The 18,289-nt window shown below is 49.0% G+C and overlaps 1 protein-coding gene across 5 annotated transcripts in view; it reads right to left on the bottom strand.

Annotated features, from left to right (window-relative positions):
- The window catches only part of plekhg4 (pleckstrin homology domain containing, family G (with RhoGef domain) member 4), a 73,591-nt gene extending 57,704 nt beyond the window's left edge, over positions 1-15,887 (bottom strand). For 2 of the 5 annotated variants that reach the window (XM_045209976.1, XM_045209975.1), the window contains exon 1: positions 15,482-15,887. In XM_045209976.1, the coding sequence (XP_045065911.1) occupies positions 15,482-15,538 (57 nt within the window). In that variant the 5' untranslated portion in view covers positions 15,539-15,887. The remainder of the gene's footprint in view (positions 1-15,481) is intronic. The other 3 variants (XM_041859581.2, XM_041859582.2, XM_041859580.2) reach the window with 3 other exon arrangements.
- Between the last annotated feature and the right edge of the window lie 2,402 nt (positions 15,888-18,289).

Below are 18,289 nucleotides of genomic sequence, written 5' to 3'. Positions count from 1 at the left end.
AGAGGACTGGCCACCCCTCATAGCCTGGTTCCTCTCTAGGTTTCTTCCTAGGTTTTGCCTTTCTAGGGAGTTTTTCCTAGCCACCGTGCTTCTACACCTGCATTATTAGCTGTTTGGGGTTTTAGGCTGGGTTTCTGTACAGCACTTCGAGATATTAGCTGATGTAAGAAGGGCTATATAAAATAAAATTGATTGATTGATTGATTCAACAGTCAGGGACCTACTTTCCTAGAATTCATCCTGAACTGAATACGTTCTATGAACTGAAGGAACCTCTGACTCAGAGAGTCACAAATAAAGAGCAGATGGCCAACTAATTGCAGCCGTTAAAGAAAATATCTGTTTCTCATTGACAAGGGTTTGCTGGCTTTACAGGGGCTAATGATGGCTTGATGGCTTGGAAAGAGAAGAGAAGAGAGGAGAGGAGAGGAGAGGAGAGGAGAGGAGAGGAGAGGAGAGATCCCTTACTGGGATCCCCTGGCGTCATGTGAGGAGTACAATAACCACTCTATCCATTTATCCATCCAGGAAGCCCCCAGGAGATAGTGTATGGAGTGTAGGGGGGTCTGGGTCTGGGCCAGGGGGTGTAGGGAGGACTGGGTCTGGGCCAGGGGGTGTAGGGAGGACTGGGTCTGGGCCAGGGGGTGTAGGGAGGACTGGGTCTGGGCCAGGGGTGTAGGGAGGACTGGGTCTGGGCCAGGGGGTGTAGGGGGGACTGGGTCTGGGCCAGGGGGTGTAGGGGGGACTGGGTCTGGGCCAGGGGGTGTAGGGGGGACTGGGTCTGGGCCAGGGGGTGTAGGGAGGACTGGGTCTTGGCCAGGGGGTGTAGGGGGGTCTGGGTCTGGAGAGCTGTGTGGCTTCTGAATGACATCCTACTGAATCATGACTTCTGAATGATTTCCTACTGAATGACTTCCTAGTGAATCATGGCTTCTGAATGACTTCCTAGTGAATCATGACTTCTGAATGACTTCCTAGTGAATCATGGCTTCTGAATGACTTCCTACTGAATTACTTCTGAATGACGTCCTAGTGAATCATGACTTCTGAATGACTTCCTACTGAATTACTTCTGAATTACTTCCTAGTGAATCATGGCTTCTGAATGACTTCCTACTGTATCATAACTTTTGAATGACTTCCTACTGAATCGTGACTTCTAAATGACTTCCTACTGAATCATGACTTCAACATGTCGAAGTGAACAGCTGCCAACAGAGACTGTTAACTAAGCTCAACTCCCCTTGTCCCTTAGAGGAAAGCTGCTGTTTCCAATGTCTGCTTCCCAAATGGCCCCCTAGTAGTTCACTATATAGGGGATAGTGTGTCATTTGGGACATAATCCAACACTGTTAACTAAAGCTGAACTCCCCTCTGTCCTTTTGAGATAGGCTGCTGTTTTCTATAAAGCTACTGTCAAATCAGGCCTTTTCTCTTCCAATACCAGAAACAACATTTCCTTTCCTAGTGCTATGTACTGCAGTTCCTTTCCTAGTGCTATGTACTGCAGTTCCTTTCCTAGTGCTATGTACTGCAGTTCCTTTCCTAGTGCTATGTACTGCAGTTCCTTTCCTAGTGCTATGTACTGCAGTTCCTTTATTACCATGGAAGACTTTTATAGAATCCAGTCTGAGTTGACTTGAGTGTTTTGTAGAGCTGTTCTTTGTCTCATTGTGCCAGTCTGGATCTGTCAATACTGTTAAATGGGTCTGTGATGGGCTGCCCCCTCCGGCAGTGTGTCTGTGATGGGCTGCCCCCTCCGGCAGTGTGTGTCTGTGATGGGCTGCCCCCTCCGGCAGTGTGTCTGTGATGGGCTGCCCCCTCCGGCAGTGTGTCTGTGATGGGCTGCCCCCTCCGGCAGTGTGTCTGTGATGGGCTGCCCCCTCCGGCAGTGTGTCTGTGATGGGCTGCCCCCTCCGGCAGTGTGTCTGTGATGGGCTGCCCCCTCCGGCAGTGTGTCTGTGATGGGCTGCCCCCTCCGGCAGTGTGTCTGTGATGGGCTGCCCCCTCCGGCAGTGTGTGTCTGTGATGGGCTGCCCCCTCCGGCAGTGTGTCTGTGATGGGCTGCCCCCTCCGGCAGTGTGTCTGTGATGGGCTGCCCCCTCCGGCAGTGTGTCTGTGATGGGCTGCCCCCTCCGGCAGTGTGTGTCTGTGATGGGCTGCCCCCTCCGGCAGTGTGTCTGTGATGGGCTGCCCCCTCCGGCAGTGTGTCTGTGATGGGCTGCCCCCTCCGGCAGTGTGTCTGTGATGGGCTGCCCCCTCCGGCAGTGTGTCTGTGATGGGCTGCCCCCTCCGGCAGTGTGTGTCTGTGATGGGCTGCCCCTCCGGCAGTGTGTGTGTGTGTGTGTGTGTGTGTGTGTGTGTGTGTGTACGTACATACGTTCTGTGTTTGTGTGTGTGTACGTACACTCTGTGTTTGTGTGTGTGTACGTACACTCTCTATGTGTGTGTGTGTGTGTGTGTGTGTACGTACACTCTGTGTGTGTGTGTGTGTGTGTGTGTGTGTGTGTACGCTCTCCGGACCCTGGGAACACACAGCCTGGTGAGCGGTAGCTGGGTAGCGTCAGGGAGAGGGACAGAGTAGACTGTGGCAGAGTGGTCAGAATATATCAGGATGATCATCAGTATGACGACAACTCAGCCGTTACACACACACACACACACACACACACACACACACACTGCTTATTAACACACACACTGCTTATTAACACACACACACACACACACACAAATACACACACACACACTGCTGATTAACACACACACACACACACACACACACACACACACACACACACTGCTGATTAACACACACACACACTGCTGATTAACACACACACACACACACACACTGCTGATTAACACTCCTATCATTGCTACGCAGACGACACACAACTCTTCTCCTTTCCCCCTTCTGATAACCAGGTGGCGAATCGCATCTCTGCATGTCTGGCAGACATATCAGTATGGATGACGGATCACCACCTCAAGCTGAACCTCGGCAAGACGGAGCTGCTCTTCCTCCCGGGGAAGGACTTCCCGTTCCATGATCTCGCCATCACGGTTGACAACTCCGTTGTGTCCTCCTCCCAGAGTGCGAAGAGCCTTGGCGTGACCCTGGACAACACCCTGTCGTTCTCCGCTAACATCAAGGCGGTGGCCCGATCCTGTAGGTTCATGCTCTACAACATTCTGAGAGTACGACCCTGCCTTACACAGGAAGCGGCACAGGTCCTAATCCAGGCACTTGTCATCTCCCGTCTGGATTACTGCAACTCGCTGTTGGCTGGGCTCCCTGCCTGTGCCATTAAACCCCTACAACTCATCCAGAATGCCGCAGCCCGTCTGGTGTTCAACCTTCCCAAGTTCTCTCACGTCACCCCGCTCCTCCGCACACTCCACTGGCTTCCAGTTGAAGCTCGCATCTGCTACAAGACCATGGTGCTTGCCTATGGAGCTGTGAGGGGAACGGCACCTTCGTACCTTCAGGTTCTGATCAGTCCCTACACCCAGGCGAGGGCATTGCGTTCATCCACCTCTGGCCTGCTGGCTCCCCTTCCTCTGCGGAAGCACAGTTCCCGCTCAGCCCAGTCAAAACTGTTCGCTGCTCTGGCACCCCAATGGTGGAACAAGCTCCCTCACGACGCCAGGACAGCGGAGTCACTCACCACCTTCCGGAGACATTTGAAACCCCACCTCTTTAAGGAATACCTGGGATAGGATAAAGTAATCCTTCTACCCCCCCCTTACCCCACCCCCCGTTACAAAAAAACATTGTAAAGTGGTTATCCCACTGGCTATAAGGTGAATGCACCAATTTGTAAGTTGCTCTGGATAAGAGCGTCTGCTAAATGATGTAAATGTAAATGTAAATGTAAACACACACACACGACTCACTCCGATTCCTCCGCAAACCTTTTGTGGTTAAAGATCACCCTTAACTAGGCCTAGGAGAGAGGAGAGAGGGGAGGACTAATTCAATAACACCGCGTCTGTTTCTGTGTGTGTGTGTGTGTGTGTGTGTGTGTGTGTGTGTGTGTGTGTGTGTGTGTGTGTGCGTGTGGTGCGTGTGCGTGTGCGTGTGCGTGTGTGTGTGTGCGTGTGTGCGTGCGTGTGTGTGTCTGTCTGCCTGTTTGACTCATCACATTATACAGAGGGCCCAAAGAGACACAGTGGCACACATATGTCAATTAACCACCCCAGGGCATTCACATGGATCTCACTCAGCATTTCATTATAACCCTTTCAATGGAACAGACAGGAATGGAATATCAATCACAGGTTATTAGATCAGTCAAACACCTAAACCTTGTTAACCAAGAAGACTGTTTTTCATGTTGAAGAATTAGGCACGTTTTAAGTGAAGTTGAAGGCATATAATAATAGGGCACATTAGTAAACCAGACTATGAATAAACCAGAGCTTCAGGCCTAGAAGACAGCCTATTGAGAGGAGGACTGGTCAAAGGTCATTGTGAGAAAAAAACACTAGCAGCTAGGCTATCATTACCATGTAACTAACACTAGCAGCTAGGCTATCATTACCATGTAACTAACACTAGCAGCTAGGCTATCATTACCATGTAACTAACACTAGCAGCTAGGCTATCATTACCATGTAACTAACACTAGCAGCTAGGCTATCATTACCATGTAACTAACACTAGCAGCTAGGCTATCATTACCATGTAACTAACACTAGCAGCTAGGCTATCATTACCATGTAACTAACACTAGCAGCTAGGCTATCATTACCATGTAACTAACACTAGCAGCTAGGCTATCATTACCATGTAACTAACACTAGCAGCTAGGCTATCATTACCATGTAACTAACACTAGCAGCTAGGCTATCATTACCATGTAACTAACACTAGCAGCTAGGCTATCATTACCATGTAACACACACTAGCAGCTAGGCTATCATTACCATGTAACTCAACACTAGCAGCTAGGCTATCATTACCATGTAACTAACACTAGCAGCTAGGCTATCATTACCATGTAACTAACACTAGCAGCTAGGCTATCATTACCATGTAACACACACTAGCAGCTAGGGCTATCATTACCATGTAACTAACACTAGCAGCTAGGCTATCATTACCATGTAACTAACACTAGCAGCTAGGCTATCATTACCATGTAACTAACACTAGCAGCTAGGCTATCATTACCATGTAACTAACACTAGCAGCTAGGCTATCATTACCATGTAACACACACTAGCAGCTAGGCTATCATTACCATGTAACTAACACTAGCAGCTAGGCTATCATTACCATGTAACTAACACTAGCAGCTAGGCTATCATTACCATGTAACTAACACTAGCAGCTAGGCTATCATTACCATGTAACTAACACTAGCAGCTAGGCTATCATTACCATGTAACTAACACTAGCAGCTAGGCTATCATTACCATGTAACTAACACTAGCAGCTAGGCTATCATTACCATGTAACTAACACTAGCAGCTAGGCTATCATTACCATGTAACTAACACTAGCAGCTAGGCTATCATTACCATGTAACTAACACTAGCAGCTAGGCTATCATTACCATGTAACTAACACTAGCAGCTAGGCTATCATTACCATGACTAACTAACACTAGCAGCTAGGCTATCATTACCATGTAACTAACACTAGCAGCTAGGCTATCATTACCATGTAACTAACACTAGCAGCTAGGCTATCATTACCATGTAACTAACACTAGCAGCTAGGCTATCATTACCATGTAACTACACACTAGCAGCTAGGCTATCATTACCATGTAACTCACACTAGCAGCTAGGCTATCATTACCATGTAACTAACACTAGCAGCTAGGCTATCATTACCATGTAACTAACACTAGCAGCTAGGCTATCATTACCATGTAACTAACACTCAGCAGCCAGGCTATCATTACCATGTAACTAACACTAGCAGCTAGGCTATCATTACCATGTAACTAACACTAGCAGCTAGGCTATCATTACCATGTAACTAACACTAGCAGCTAGGCTATCATTACCATGTAACTAACACTAGCAGCTAGGCTATCATTACCATGTAACTAACACTAGCAGCTAGGCTATCATTACCATGTAACTAACACTAGCAGCTAGGCTATCATTACCATGTAACTAACACTAGCAGCTAGGCTATCATTACCATGTAACCAACACTAGCAGCTAGGCTATCATTACCATGTAACTAACACTAGCAGCTAGGCTATCATTACCATGTAACTAACACTAGCAGCTAGGCTATCATTACCATGTAACTAACACTAGCAGCTAGGCTATCATTACCATGTAACTCAACACTAGCAGCTAGGCTATCATTACCATGTAACTAACACTAGCAGCTAGGCTATCATTACCATGTAACTAACACTAGCAGCTAGGCTATCATTACCATGTAACTAACACTAGCAGCTAGGCTATCATTACCATGTAACTAACACTAGCAGCTAGGCTATCATTACCATGTAACTAACACTAGCAGCTAGGCTATCATTACCATGTAACTAACACTAGCAGCTAGGCTATCATTACCATGTAACTAACACTAGCAGCTAGGCTATCATTACCATGTAACTAACACTAGCAGCTAGGCTATCATTACCATGTAACACACACTAGCAGCTAGGCTATCATTACCATGTAACTAACACTAGCAGCTAGGCTATCATTACCATGTAACTAACACTAGCAGCTAGGCTATCATTACCATGTAACTAACACTAGCAGCTAGGCTATCATTACCATGTAACTAACACTAGCAGCTAGGCTATCATTACCATGTAACTAACACTAGCAGCTAGGCTATCATTACCATGTAACTAACACTAGCAGCTAGGCTATCATTACCATGTAACACACACTAGCAGCTAGGCTATCATTACCATGTAACTAACACTAGCAGCTAGGCTATCATTACCATGTAACTAACACTAGCAGCTAGGCTATCATTACCATGTAACACACACTAGCAGCTAGGCTATCATTACCATGTAACTAACACTAGCAGCTAGGCTATCATTACCATGTAACTAACACTAGCAGCTAGGCTATCATTACCATGTAACACACACTAGCAGCTAGGCTATCATTACCATGTAACTAACACTAGCAGCTAGGCTATCATTACCATGTAACTAACACTAGCAGCTAGGCTATCATTACCATGTAACTAACACTAGCAGCTAGGCTATCATTACCATGTAACTAACACTAGCAGCTAGGCTATCATTACCATGTAACTAACACTAGCAGCTAGGCTATCATTACCATGTAACTAACACTAGCAGCTAGGCTATCATTACCATGTAACTAACACTAGCAGCTAGGCTATCATTACCATGTAACTAACACTAGCAGCTAGGCTATCATTACCATGTAACTAACACTAGCAGCTAGGCTATCATTACCATGTAACTAACACTAGCAGCTAGGCTATCATTACCATGTAACCACACACTAGCAGCTAGGCTATCATTACCATGTAACTAACACTAGCAGCTAGGGCTATCATTACCATGTAACTAACACTAGCAGCTAGGCTATCATTACCATGTAACTAACACTAGCAGCTAGGCTATCATTACCATGTAACTAACACTAGCAGCTAGGCTATCATTACCATGTAACTAACACTAGCAGCTAGGCTATCATTACCATGTAACTAACACTAGCAGCTAGGCTATCATTACCATGTAACTAACACTAGCAGCTAGGCTATCATTACCATGTAACTAACACTAGCAGCTAGGCTATCATTACCATGTAACTAACACTAGCAGCTAGGCTATCATTACCATGTAACTAACACTAGCAGCTAGGCTATCATTACCATGTAACTAACACTAGCAGCTAGGCTATCATTACCATGTAACACACTAGCAGCTAGGCTATCATTACCATGTAACAAACACTCAATCACGTCAAGCAAACAAGCCGAACACGAACATTGTAAATTAGAGAAGCTGCATTTCAACATGTTTTTATACAACATGTGCTAGCCAGGTGGCTAATTAACCAGAGGTAGACCTGGACTGACTGACTGGCTGGGCTCCAGTGCATCTGCTGTCCAGTCCAGTGGTTAACAAGCTGTGTTGCTGTTCACCGTAACAGGCTGGTTCTACCATTGTCTCTTCTCTCTGGGACCAACGCCACTTTCCCCCATCCTCATACACCTTCATTAACCCCCTCTCTCTCGTTAACCCCCTCTCTCTCGTTAACCCCCTCTCCTTCATTAACCCCCCCTCTCTCGTTAACTGAACCACATGTCTATAGGTGTTAGGGCCAGATAACTGAACCCCCAGTTTAGCTACAACACTGAAGAGGTCCCCAACAGAGCGTGGCAGAGGGTCGGTAGGGCTTCTGTAAGGTAGGGCCTAATTAAAAGAGTATGGGGCTTGTTATTGTGCTGCAGAGTAAGGTCCCCTGGAGTGGAGTGGGGTACACCACACACTGCATACCACCACCACCACACACTGCATACCACCACCACCACACACTGCATACCACCACCACCACCACACACTGCATACCACCACCACCACCACCACACACTGCATACCACCACCACCACACACTGCATACCACCACCACCACACACTGCATACCACCACCACCACCACACACTGCATACCACCACCACCACACACTGCATACCACCACCACCACACACTGCGTACCACCACCACCACCACACACTGCATACCACCACCACCACACACTGCATACCACCACCACCACACACTGCATACCACAACCACCACCACACACTGCATACCACCACCACCACCACACACTGCATACCACCACCACCACACACTGCATACCACCACCACCACACACTGCCTACCACCACCACCACACACTGCATACCACAACCACCACCACACACTGCATACCACCACCACCACACACTGCATACCACCACCACCACACACCGCATACCACAACCACCACCACACACTGCATATCACCACCACCACACACCGCATACCACAACCACCACCACACACTGCCTACCACCACCACCACACACTGCATACCACCACCACCACCACACACTGCATACCACCACCACCACACACTGCATACCACCACCACCACCACACACTGCATACCACCACCACCACCACACACTGCATACCACAACCACCACCACACACTGCATACCACCACCACCACACACTGCATACCACCACCACCACACACTGCATACCACCACCACCACACACTGCATACCACAACCACCACCACACACTGCATACCACCACCACCACACACTGCATACCACCACCACCACACACCGCATACCACAACCACCACCACACACTGCATATCACCACCACCACACACCGCATACCACAACCACCACCACACACTGCCTACCACCACCACCACACACTGCATACCACCACCACCACCACACACTGCATACCACCACTACCACACACTGCATACCACCACCACCACCACACACTGCATACCACCACCACCACCACACACTGCATACCACAACCACCACCACACACTGCATACCACCACCACCACACACTGCATACCACCACCACCACACACTGCATACCACCACAACCACCACCACACACTGCATACCACCACCACCACACACTGCATACCACCACCACCACACACTGCATACCACCACCACCACACACTGAATACCACCACCACCACACACTGCCTACCACCACCACCACACACTGCCTACCACCACCACCACCACACACCAATAGAAATACACAATGTAGTAACAACAATCTTACAACCAACAGGGGTACGGGGCAGACAGAGGGCTGTGTTTGGGGGTCTGGTCAGAGGGGGCGGAGGGACAGTGTCCCTGCGGGGAGGGGGAGGGATCCAGTCAAGCAGGATGATCAGAAGGGCATGCTCACCCTCCCCTGGGGTTCAGGGAGGAGGGGAGAGGAACCCCCAAAAGATGAAAGGGGAACCGGGGTTGTCCCACATTCTGTTGAGGGGGATGCGTCCCAAATGGCACCCTATTCCCCATAGGGCCCTGGTCAAAAGTAGTGCACTATGAAGGGAACAGGGTGCCATTCTCTGGTCAAAAGTAGTGCACTATGAAGGGAACAGGGTGCCATTCTCTGGTCAAAAGTAGTGCACTATAAAGGGAACAGGGTGCCATTTGGAACGCACACAGAGTCACTTTCCCCTCCTGTCTCCTCCACAATTCCTCACTCCGTTGCCAATAGGAGACATGGACATGTAAAGGATAACAGTCACAAGCTATCCAGGAAGCCACCTCTAACCATAACCCCTGACCTATACAGTAGACTGACAGGACATCTAGATAAGGGACCCATTGGTTGGCTTGCACACTGCCATAAAACACCAAAAAGAAAAGGAGCGCCCTCTCATTCTCTTTCACTGACCACCAACCATAACAACAACTGATCCAACAGCAGTTGAAGGACCATGCAGAGCTCTCTCTCATTCTCTTTCACTGACCACCAACCATAACAACTGATCCAACAGCAGTTGAAGGACCATGCAGAGCTCTCTCTCATTCTCTTTCACTGACCACCAACCATAACAACTGATCCAACAGCAGTTGAAGGACCATGCCGAGCTCTCTCTCATTCTCTTTCACTGACCACCAACCATAACAACTGATCCAACAGCAGTTGAAGGACCATGCAGAGCTCTCTCTCATTCTCTTTCACTGACCACCAACCATAACAACTGATCCAACAGCAGTTGAAGGACCATGCCGAGCTCTCTCTCATTCTCTTTCACTGACCACCAACCATAACAACTGATCCAACAGCAGTTGAAGGACCATGCCGAGCTCTCTCTCATTCTCTTTCACTGACCACCAACCATAACAACTGATCCAACAGCAGTTGAAGGACCATGCCGAGCTCTCTCTCATTCTCTTTCACTGACCACCAACCATAACAACAACTGATCCAACAGCAGTTGAAGGACCATGCAGAGCTCTCTCTCATTCTCTTTCACTGACCACCAACCATAACAACTGATCCAACAGCAGTTGAAGGACCATGCAGAGCTCTCTGTGTCTCTTTCCCTTTCTCTTATCAGTCCAATAACCCCGTCCTGTGGGACACCTGGTCTGATATCTCTGCTGAGGACAATAAAACAACCAAATCAATCCCTTTTCCCTGAGGAAACTGCAACAGCTGCATAGGTCCCAGTCACTCAGTGTTAATTGCTTTTTGCTCACACACACAGACACACACAGACACACACAGACACACACAGACACACAGGGAAGTTGACACCAGGTTCCCCCAGTGTGTGAGAGAGAGAGACCAGGAAAAAAGCAATCAACACCTCATCATATGTGTTGTCAAATAACCCCTCATTCTTTTATAAAGCAGTAGGACCCTCCTACAACACGTTAGCCCTGAGGCTAATAGTAGTGCTATCCTTTATAAAGCAGTAGTCGCCTCCTACAACACGTTAGCCCTGAGGCTAATAGTAGTAGTGCTATCCTTTATAAAGCAGTAGTACCCTCCTACAACACGTTAGCCCTGAGGCTAATAGTAGTAGTGCTATCCTTTATAAAGCAGTAGTACCCTCCTACAACACGTTAGCCCTGAGGCTAATAGTAGTAGTGCTATCCTTTATAAAGCAGTAGGACCCTCTTACAACACGTTAGCCCTGAGGCTAATAGTAGTAGTGCTATCCTTTATAAAGCAGTAGTCGCCTCCTACAACACGTTAGCCCTGAGGCTAATAGTAGTAGTGCTATCCTTTATAAAGCAGTAGAACCCTCCTACAACACGTTAGCCCTGAGGCTAATAGTAGTAGTGCTATCCTTTATAAAGCAGTAGGACCCTCCTACAACACGTTAGCCCTGAGGCTAATAGTAGTAGTGCTATCCTTTATAAAGCAGTAGGACCCTCCTACAACACGTTAGCCCTGAGGCTAATAGTAGTAATGCTATCCTTTATAAAGCAGTAGTACCCTTCTACAACACGTTAGCCCTGAGGCTAATAGTAGTAGTGCTATCCTTTATAAAGCAGTAGTACCCTCCTACAACACGTTAGCCCTGAGGCTAATAGTAGTAGTGCTATCCTTTATAAAGCAGTAGGACCCTCCTACAACACGTTAGCCCTGAGGCTAATAGTAGTAGTGCTATCCTTTATAAAGCAGTAGGACCCTCCTACAACACGTTAGCCCTGAGGCTAATAGTAGTAGTGCTATCCTTTATAAAGCAGTAGTAGCCTCCTACAACACGTTAGCCCTGAGGCTAATAGTAGTAGTGCTATCCTTTATAAAGCAGTAGTACCCTCCTACAACACGTTAGCCCTGAGGCTAATAGTAGTAGTGCTATCCTTTATAAAGCAGTAGGACCCTTCTACAACACGTTAGCCCTGAGGCTAGGCTAATAGTAGTAGTGCTATCCTTTATAAAGCAGTAGTACCCTCCTACAACACGTTAGCCCTGAGGCTAATAGTAGTAGTGCTATCCTTTATAAAGCAGTAGTCGCCTCCTACAACACGTTAGCCCTGAGGCTAATAGTAGTAGTGCTATCCTTTATAAAGCAGTAGGACCCTCCTACAACACGTTAGCCCTGAGGCTAATAGTAGTAGTGCTATCCTTTATAAAGCAGTAGGACCCTCCTACAACACGTTAGCCCTGAGGCTACAATAGTAGTAGTGCTATCCTTTATAAAGCAGTAGTACCCTCCTACAACACGTTAGCCCTGAGGCTAATAGTAGTAGTGCTATCCTTTATAAAGCAGTAGGACCCTCCTACAACACGTTAGCCCTGAGGCTAATAGTAGTAGTGCTATCCTTTATAAAGCAGTAGGACCCTTCTACAACACGTTAGCCCTGAGGCTAGGCTAATAGTAGTAGTGCTATCCTTTATAAAGCAGTAGTACCCTCCTACAACACGTTAGCCCTGAGGCTAATAGTAGTAGTGCTATCCTTTATAAAGCAGTAGGACCCTCCTACAACATGTTAGCCCTGAGGCTAATAGTAGTAGTGCTATCCTTTATAAAGCAGTAGAACCCTCCTACAACATGTTAGCCCTGAGGCTAATAGTAGTAGTGCTATCTTTTATAAAGCAGTAGTCGCCTTCTACAACACGTTAGCCCTGAGGCTAATAGTAGTAGTGCTATCCTTTATAAAGCAGTAGTCCCCTTCTACAACACGTTAGCCCTGAGGCTAGGCTAGCTTATAGAAGTGCTATTCCATTGGCAAACTCAGCTTGGCTGCTATTCAGAAAGGGGAAATGTGCAGCTTACCCCATCTAACTCTACAACACATTAGACCTACAACCCGTTAGGCCTGAGGCTAGCTAGTAGAAGCCTACAACCCGTTAGGCCTGAGGCTAGCTAGTAGAAGCCTACAACCCGTTAGCCTGAGGCTAGCTAGTAGAAGCCTACAACCCGTTAGCCTGAGGCTAGCTAGTAGAAGCCTACAACCCGTTAGCCTGAGGCTAGCTAGTAGAAGCCTACAACCCGTTAGCCTGAGGCTAGCAGTAGAAGCCTACAACCCGTTAGCCCTGAGGCTAGCTAGTAGTAGCCTACAACCCGTTAGCCTGAGGCTAGCAGTAGAACCCTACAACCCGTTAGCCCTGAGGCTAGTAGTAGTAGCTACTATCCGTTAGCCTGAGGCTAGCTAGTAGAACCCTCCTACAACCTGTTAGCCCTGAGGCTAGTAGTAGTAGTGCTACCCTTTAGCCTGAGGAGCTAGTAGAACCCTCTACAACATGTTAGCCCTGAGGCTAATAGTAGTAGTACTATCCTTTATAAGGCAGCAGTAGGACCCTTCTACAACCCGTTAGCCCTGAGGCTAGTAGTAGTAGCTGCTATCCTTTACTAACAGCAGTAGAAGCCTACAACACGTTAGGCCCTGAGGCTAGTAGTAGTAGTGCTAGCCTTTATAAAGCAGTAGAAGCCTCCTACAACACGTTAGCCCTGAGGCTAGCTAGTAGAAGCCTACAACCTGTTAGCCTGAGGCTAGCTAGTAGAAGCCTACAACCCGTTAGCCTGAGGCTAGCTAGTAGAAGCCTACAACCCGTTAGCCTGAGGCTAGCTAGTAGAAGCCTACAACCTGTTAGCCTGAGGCTAGCTAGTAGAAGCCTACAACCTGTTAGCCTGAGGCTAGCTAGTAGAAGCCTACAACCCGTTAGCCTGAGGCTAGCTTATAGAGGTACTTAGGCTAGCTAGTCCAAGTGCTATTCCATTAAGTGCTACTCCATTGGCAAACTCAGCTTGACTGCTATTCAGCTCTCACCCAACAGCTAACACTAGACGAACACTAAATCTCTCAAACAAACACCTCTTCGACTCACCCTGCAATTCACACCCACAACTAACATTCAGGATGCTCTCCACTGAAACATGCATTCAGAAGGCTACACAGTGCTGTGTAGAAAAGAGAGAGAGAGAGAGGGGGAGAGGAGAGGGGGAGAGAGGGAGAGGAGAGGAGAGAAGGAGAGGACAAGAGAGGAGAGAGGGGAGAGAGGACAAAAGGGAAAAAGAGAGAGGGGAGAGAGAGAGGGGGAGAGGACAAGAGAGGGAACAGAGAGAGAGGGGGAGAGGACAGGGGGAGAGAGGAGAGGACAGGAAGAGAGGGGGAGAGAGAGAGGGGGAGAGAGAGAGGGGGAGAGGACAGGGGGAGAGAGGGGGTAGGGAGAGGACAGGGGGAGAGGAGAGGGGGGATGGAAGTAGGAGTTAGTTAGTTAGTGGTCTGTCCTGATGAGACCACCAGAGCTCCATTCAAGACAAACCCCCCCAGAGATTCCTGCTGGCCGTTGGGGCTACGGAGACATTTACTCTGTGTTCCTAATCTTCCATTCTATTATTTATCATTGTTGTTGCATCGTCCAGAAGGAACCTGCCAGTAAGCATTTCATTGGACGGTGTATCCCATGTGTAACATATGACTAATACAACTTGAAACTTTATAGCTTTTCAGCTCCACAGCAAAAACACAAAAGACCCACCCGGCATAGCCAACAAGCTGAGACAAGTAGCGAGTTAAAACGACCGCTCTCTACATAAGTAGATGTTCCAGTTATCCACGCTCACACCCCACAACAAGTCAACATGCTAAAAGCTAAAACCACAACACAGTGAAAACTAGCCATCGGCCCATTCATTCTCGTTCCCTAGGTGTAGGGTAGGGGTACAGTGTGGGTTGGCTCTGCCGCCATACGTTAGTGTGTCCTGAGTCGGTGGTCCGACCACAACATAGTCAAACTAGATGAAGACCTCTTTCCTAACCCCTCTTCCCGCGCTCTTCTCTTTCCCATGTCAGTAGTGTGTAGTGAGTAGTGTGTAGTGAGTAGTGTGTAGTGTGTAGTGTGTAGTGTGTAGTGTGTAGTGAGTAGTGAGTAGTGTGTAGTGTGTAGTGTGTAGTGTGTAGTGTGTAGTGAGTAGTGAGTAGTGTGTAGTGTGTAGTGAGTAGTGAGTAGTGTGTAGTGAGTAGTGTGTGTAGTCTCTGGTGTCCTACCTCGGTGTGTCCTGTGTCGGTGGGTTCCTGTGTGGAGCAGGCAGCTGCAGCAGTCATCCTAACAGTCCTGATGGCCGTGCCGGGATGCTAACTAACCAACCACTAACCTCTCACTGACACTAGCAGCCTGTCCTGAAGGCTAACCTCTCACTGACACTAGCAGCCTGTCCTGACGCTAACCTCTCACTGACACTAGCAGCCTGTCCTGACGCTAACCTCTCACTGACACTAGCAGCCTGTCCTGACGCTAACCTCTCACTGACACTAGCAGCCTGTCCTGAAGGCTAACCTCTCACTGACACTAGCAGCCTGTCCTGACGCTAACCTCTCACTGACACTAGCAGCCTGTCCTGACGCTAACCTCTCACTGAGCTCCTGAGAGACACACTGAGCCCCTGGCGCCCAGGCAAACTCTGCCCTACCTCCCCCAGTGCCGTCCCCAAGATCCCTCCCCCTCCCCTCAACTCCCCCCTATTCACAGGCAAATGCTAGGCTAAATACCAGATGGGCTTGTCCCGGCAACTGCAGGACAGGCAGAGAGGGGGAGGAGGGGGAGGGGAGGAGAGAGGAGGGGGGAGGGGAGGACTCTGTCGCTGGCACTACAAAGCCACTTGAGTGAAAGCAAGGAAAAAGGGAGGGAGGGAGGGAGACAGGAAGGGAGGGAGGGAGACAGGAAGGGAGGGAGGGAGACAGGAAGGGAGACAGAGAGGGAGGGAGGGAGGGAGGGAGACAGAGAGGGAGGGAGGGAGGGAGACAGAGAGGGAGGGAGACAGAGAGGGAGGGAGAGAGGGAGGGCTGGGGAGGTCAAACTTGGCACTGGACTGCTACCTGGACTGTGCAAACAGTGAACACACCTTCCCACAACACACACACACACACACACACACACAGACACAGACACAGACACAGACACAGACAGACACAGACACAGACACAGACACAGACACACACAGACACAGACACAGACAGACACAGACACACACACAGACACACACACACACACACACACACACAGCCTGTCAGACAGAGCAGACTTAGTTTGATTGATGAGTAGGGCTGGTGCCCGTGGGGCTGGTGGTCGTGGGGCTGGTGCCCGTGGGGCTGGTGGTCGTGGGGCTGGTGCCCGTGGGGCTGGTGGTCGTGGGGCTGGTGCCCGTGGGGCTGGTGGTCGTGGGGCTGGTGGTCGTGGGGCTGGTGGTCGTGGGGCTGGTGCCCGTGGGGCTGGTGGCCGTGGGGCTGGTGGTCGTGGCCTCTACTATTGTGTTTATTGTACATTATGGATATACATTATGAGGTTGACAAATGAGTGTGGAGAGACGTGACCAATCAAAGGCCAGAGGCAGGCTAGCTCCTGGGGACATGGAATAGCTACATGTCTAATACATTGTCTCCCTATAAACTGGTCTATTTCCAACAGACTCATTACGAGGCGAAAGAAACGCACACCTGTTTAGGAGAGGTGCTGGCTAGCAGAGTAGAACACCTGTTTAGGAGAGGTGCTGGCTAGCAGAGTAGAACACCTGGTTAGGAGAGGTGCTGGCTAACAGAGTAGAACACCTGTTTAGGAGAGGTGCTGGCTAGCAGAGTAGAACACCTGGTTAGGAGAGGTGCTGGCTAGCAGAGTAGAACACCTGTTTAGGAGAGGTGCTGGCTAGCAGAGTAGAACACCTGTTTAGGAGAGGTGCTGGCTAGCAGAGTAGAACACCTGTTTAGGAGAGGTGCTGGCTAGCAGAGTAGAACACCTGTTTAGGAGAGGTGCTGGCTAGCAGAGTAGAACACCTGTTTAGGAGAGGTGCTGGCTAGCAGAGTAGAACACCTGTTTAGGAGAGGTGCTGGCTAGCAGAGTAGAACACCTGTTTAGGAGAGGTGCTGGCTAGCAGAGTAGAACACCTGTTTAGGAGAGGTGCTGGCTAGCAGAGTAGAACACCTGTTTAGGAGAGGTGCTGGCTAGCAGAGTAGAACACCTGTTTAGAGAGGGTGCTGGCTAGCAGAGTAGAACACCTGTTTAGGAGAGGTGCTGGCTAGCAGAGTAGAACACCTGTTTAGGAGAGGTGCTGGCTAGCAGAGTAGAACACCTGTTTAGGAGAGGTGCTGGCTAGCAGAGTAGAACACCTGTTTAGGAGAGGTGCTGGCTAGCAGAGTAGAACACCTGTTTAGGAGAGGTGCTGGCTAGCAGAGTAGAACACCTGTTTAGGAGAGGTGCTGGCTAGCAGAGTAGAACACCTGTTTAGGAGAGGTGCCGGCTAGCAGAGTAGAACACCTGTTTAGGAGAGGTGCTGGCTAGCAGAGTAGAACACCTGTTTAGGAGAGGTGCTGGCTAGCAGAGTAGAACACCTGTTTAGGAGAGGTGCTGGCTAGCAGAGTAGAACACCTGTTTAGGAGAGGTGCTGGCTAGCAGAGTAGAACACCTGTTTAGGAGAGGTGCTGGCTAGCAGAGTAGAACACCTGTTTAGGAGAGGTGCTGGCTAGCAGAGTAGAACACCTGTTTAGGAGAGGTGCTGGCTAGCAGAGTAGAACACCTGTTTAGGAGAGGTGCTGGCTAGCAGAGTAGAACACCTGTTTAGGAGAGGTGCCGGCTAGCAGAGTAGAACACCTGTTTAGGAGAGGTGCTGGCTAACAGAGTAGAACACCTGTTTAGGAGAGGTGCTGGCTAGCAGAGTAGAACACCTGTTTAGGAGAGGTGCTGGCTAGCAGAGTAGAACACCTGTTTAGGAGAGGTGCTGGCTAGCAGAGTAGAACACCTGTTTAGGAGAGGTGCCGGCTAACAGAGTAGAACACCTGTTTAGGAGAGGTGATTTATAGGAGCTC

The sequence above is a fragment of the Coregonus clupeaformis genome, chromosome 32 (assembly GCF_020615455.1).
Source record: "Coregonus clupeaformis isolate EN_2021a chromosome 32, ASM2061545v1, whole genome shotgun sequence".
In the NCBI taxonomy this organism is placed as follows: Eukaryota; Metazoa; Chordata; class Actinopteri; order Salmoniformes; family Salmonidae; genus Coregonus; species Coregonus clupeaformis.
The sequence above is the reverse complement of the archived record's forward strand: the minus strand, read 5'-3'. Positions and strand labels throughout refer to the sequence as shown.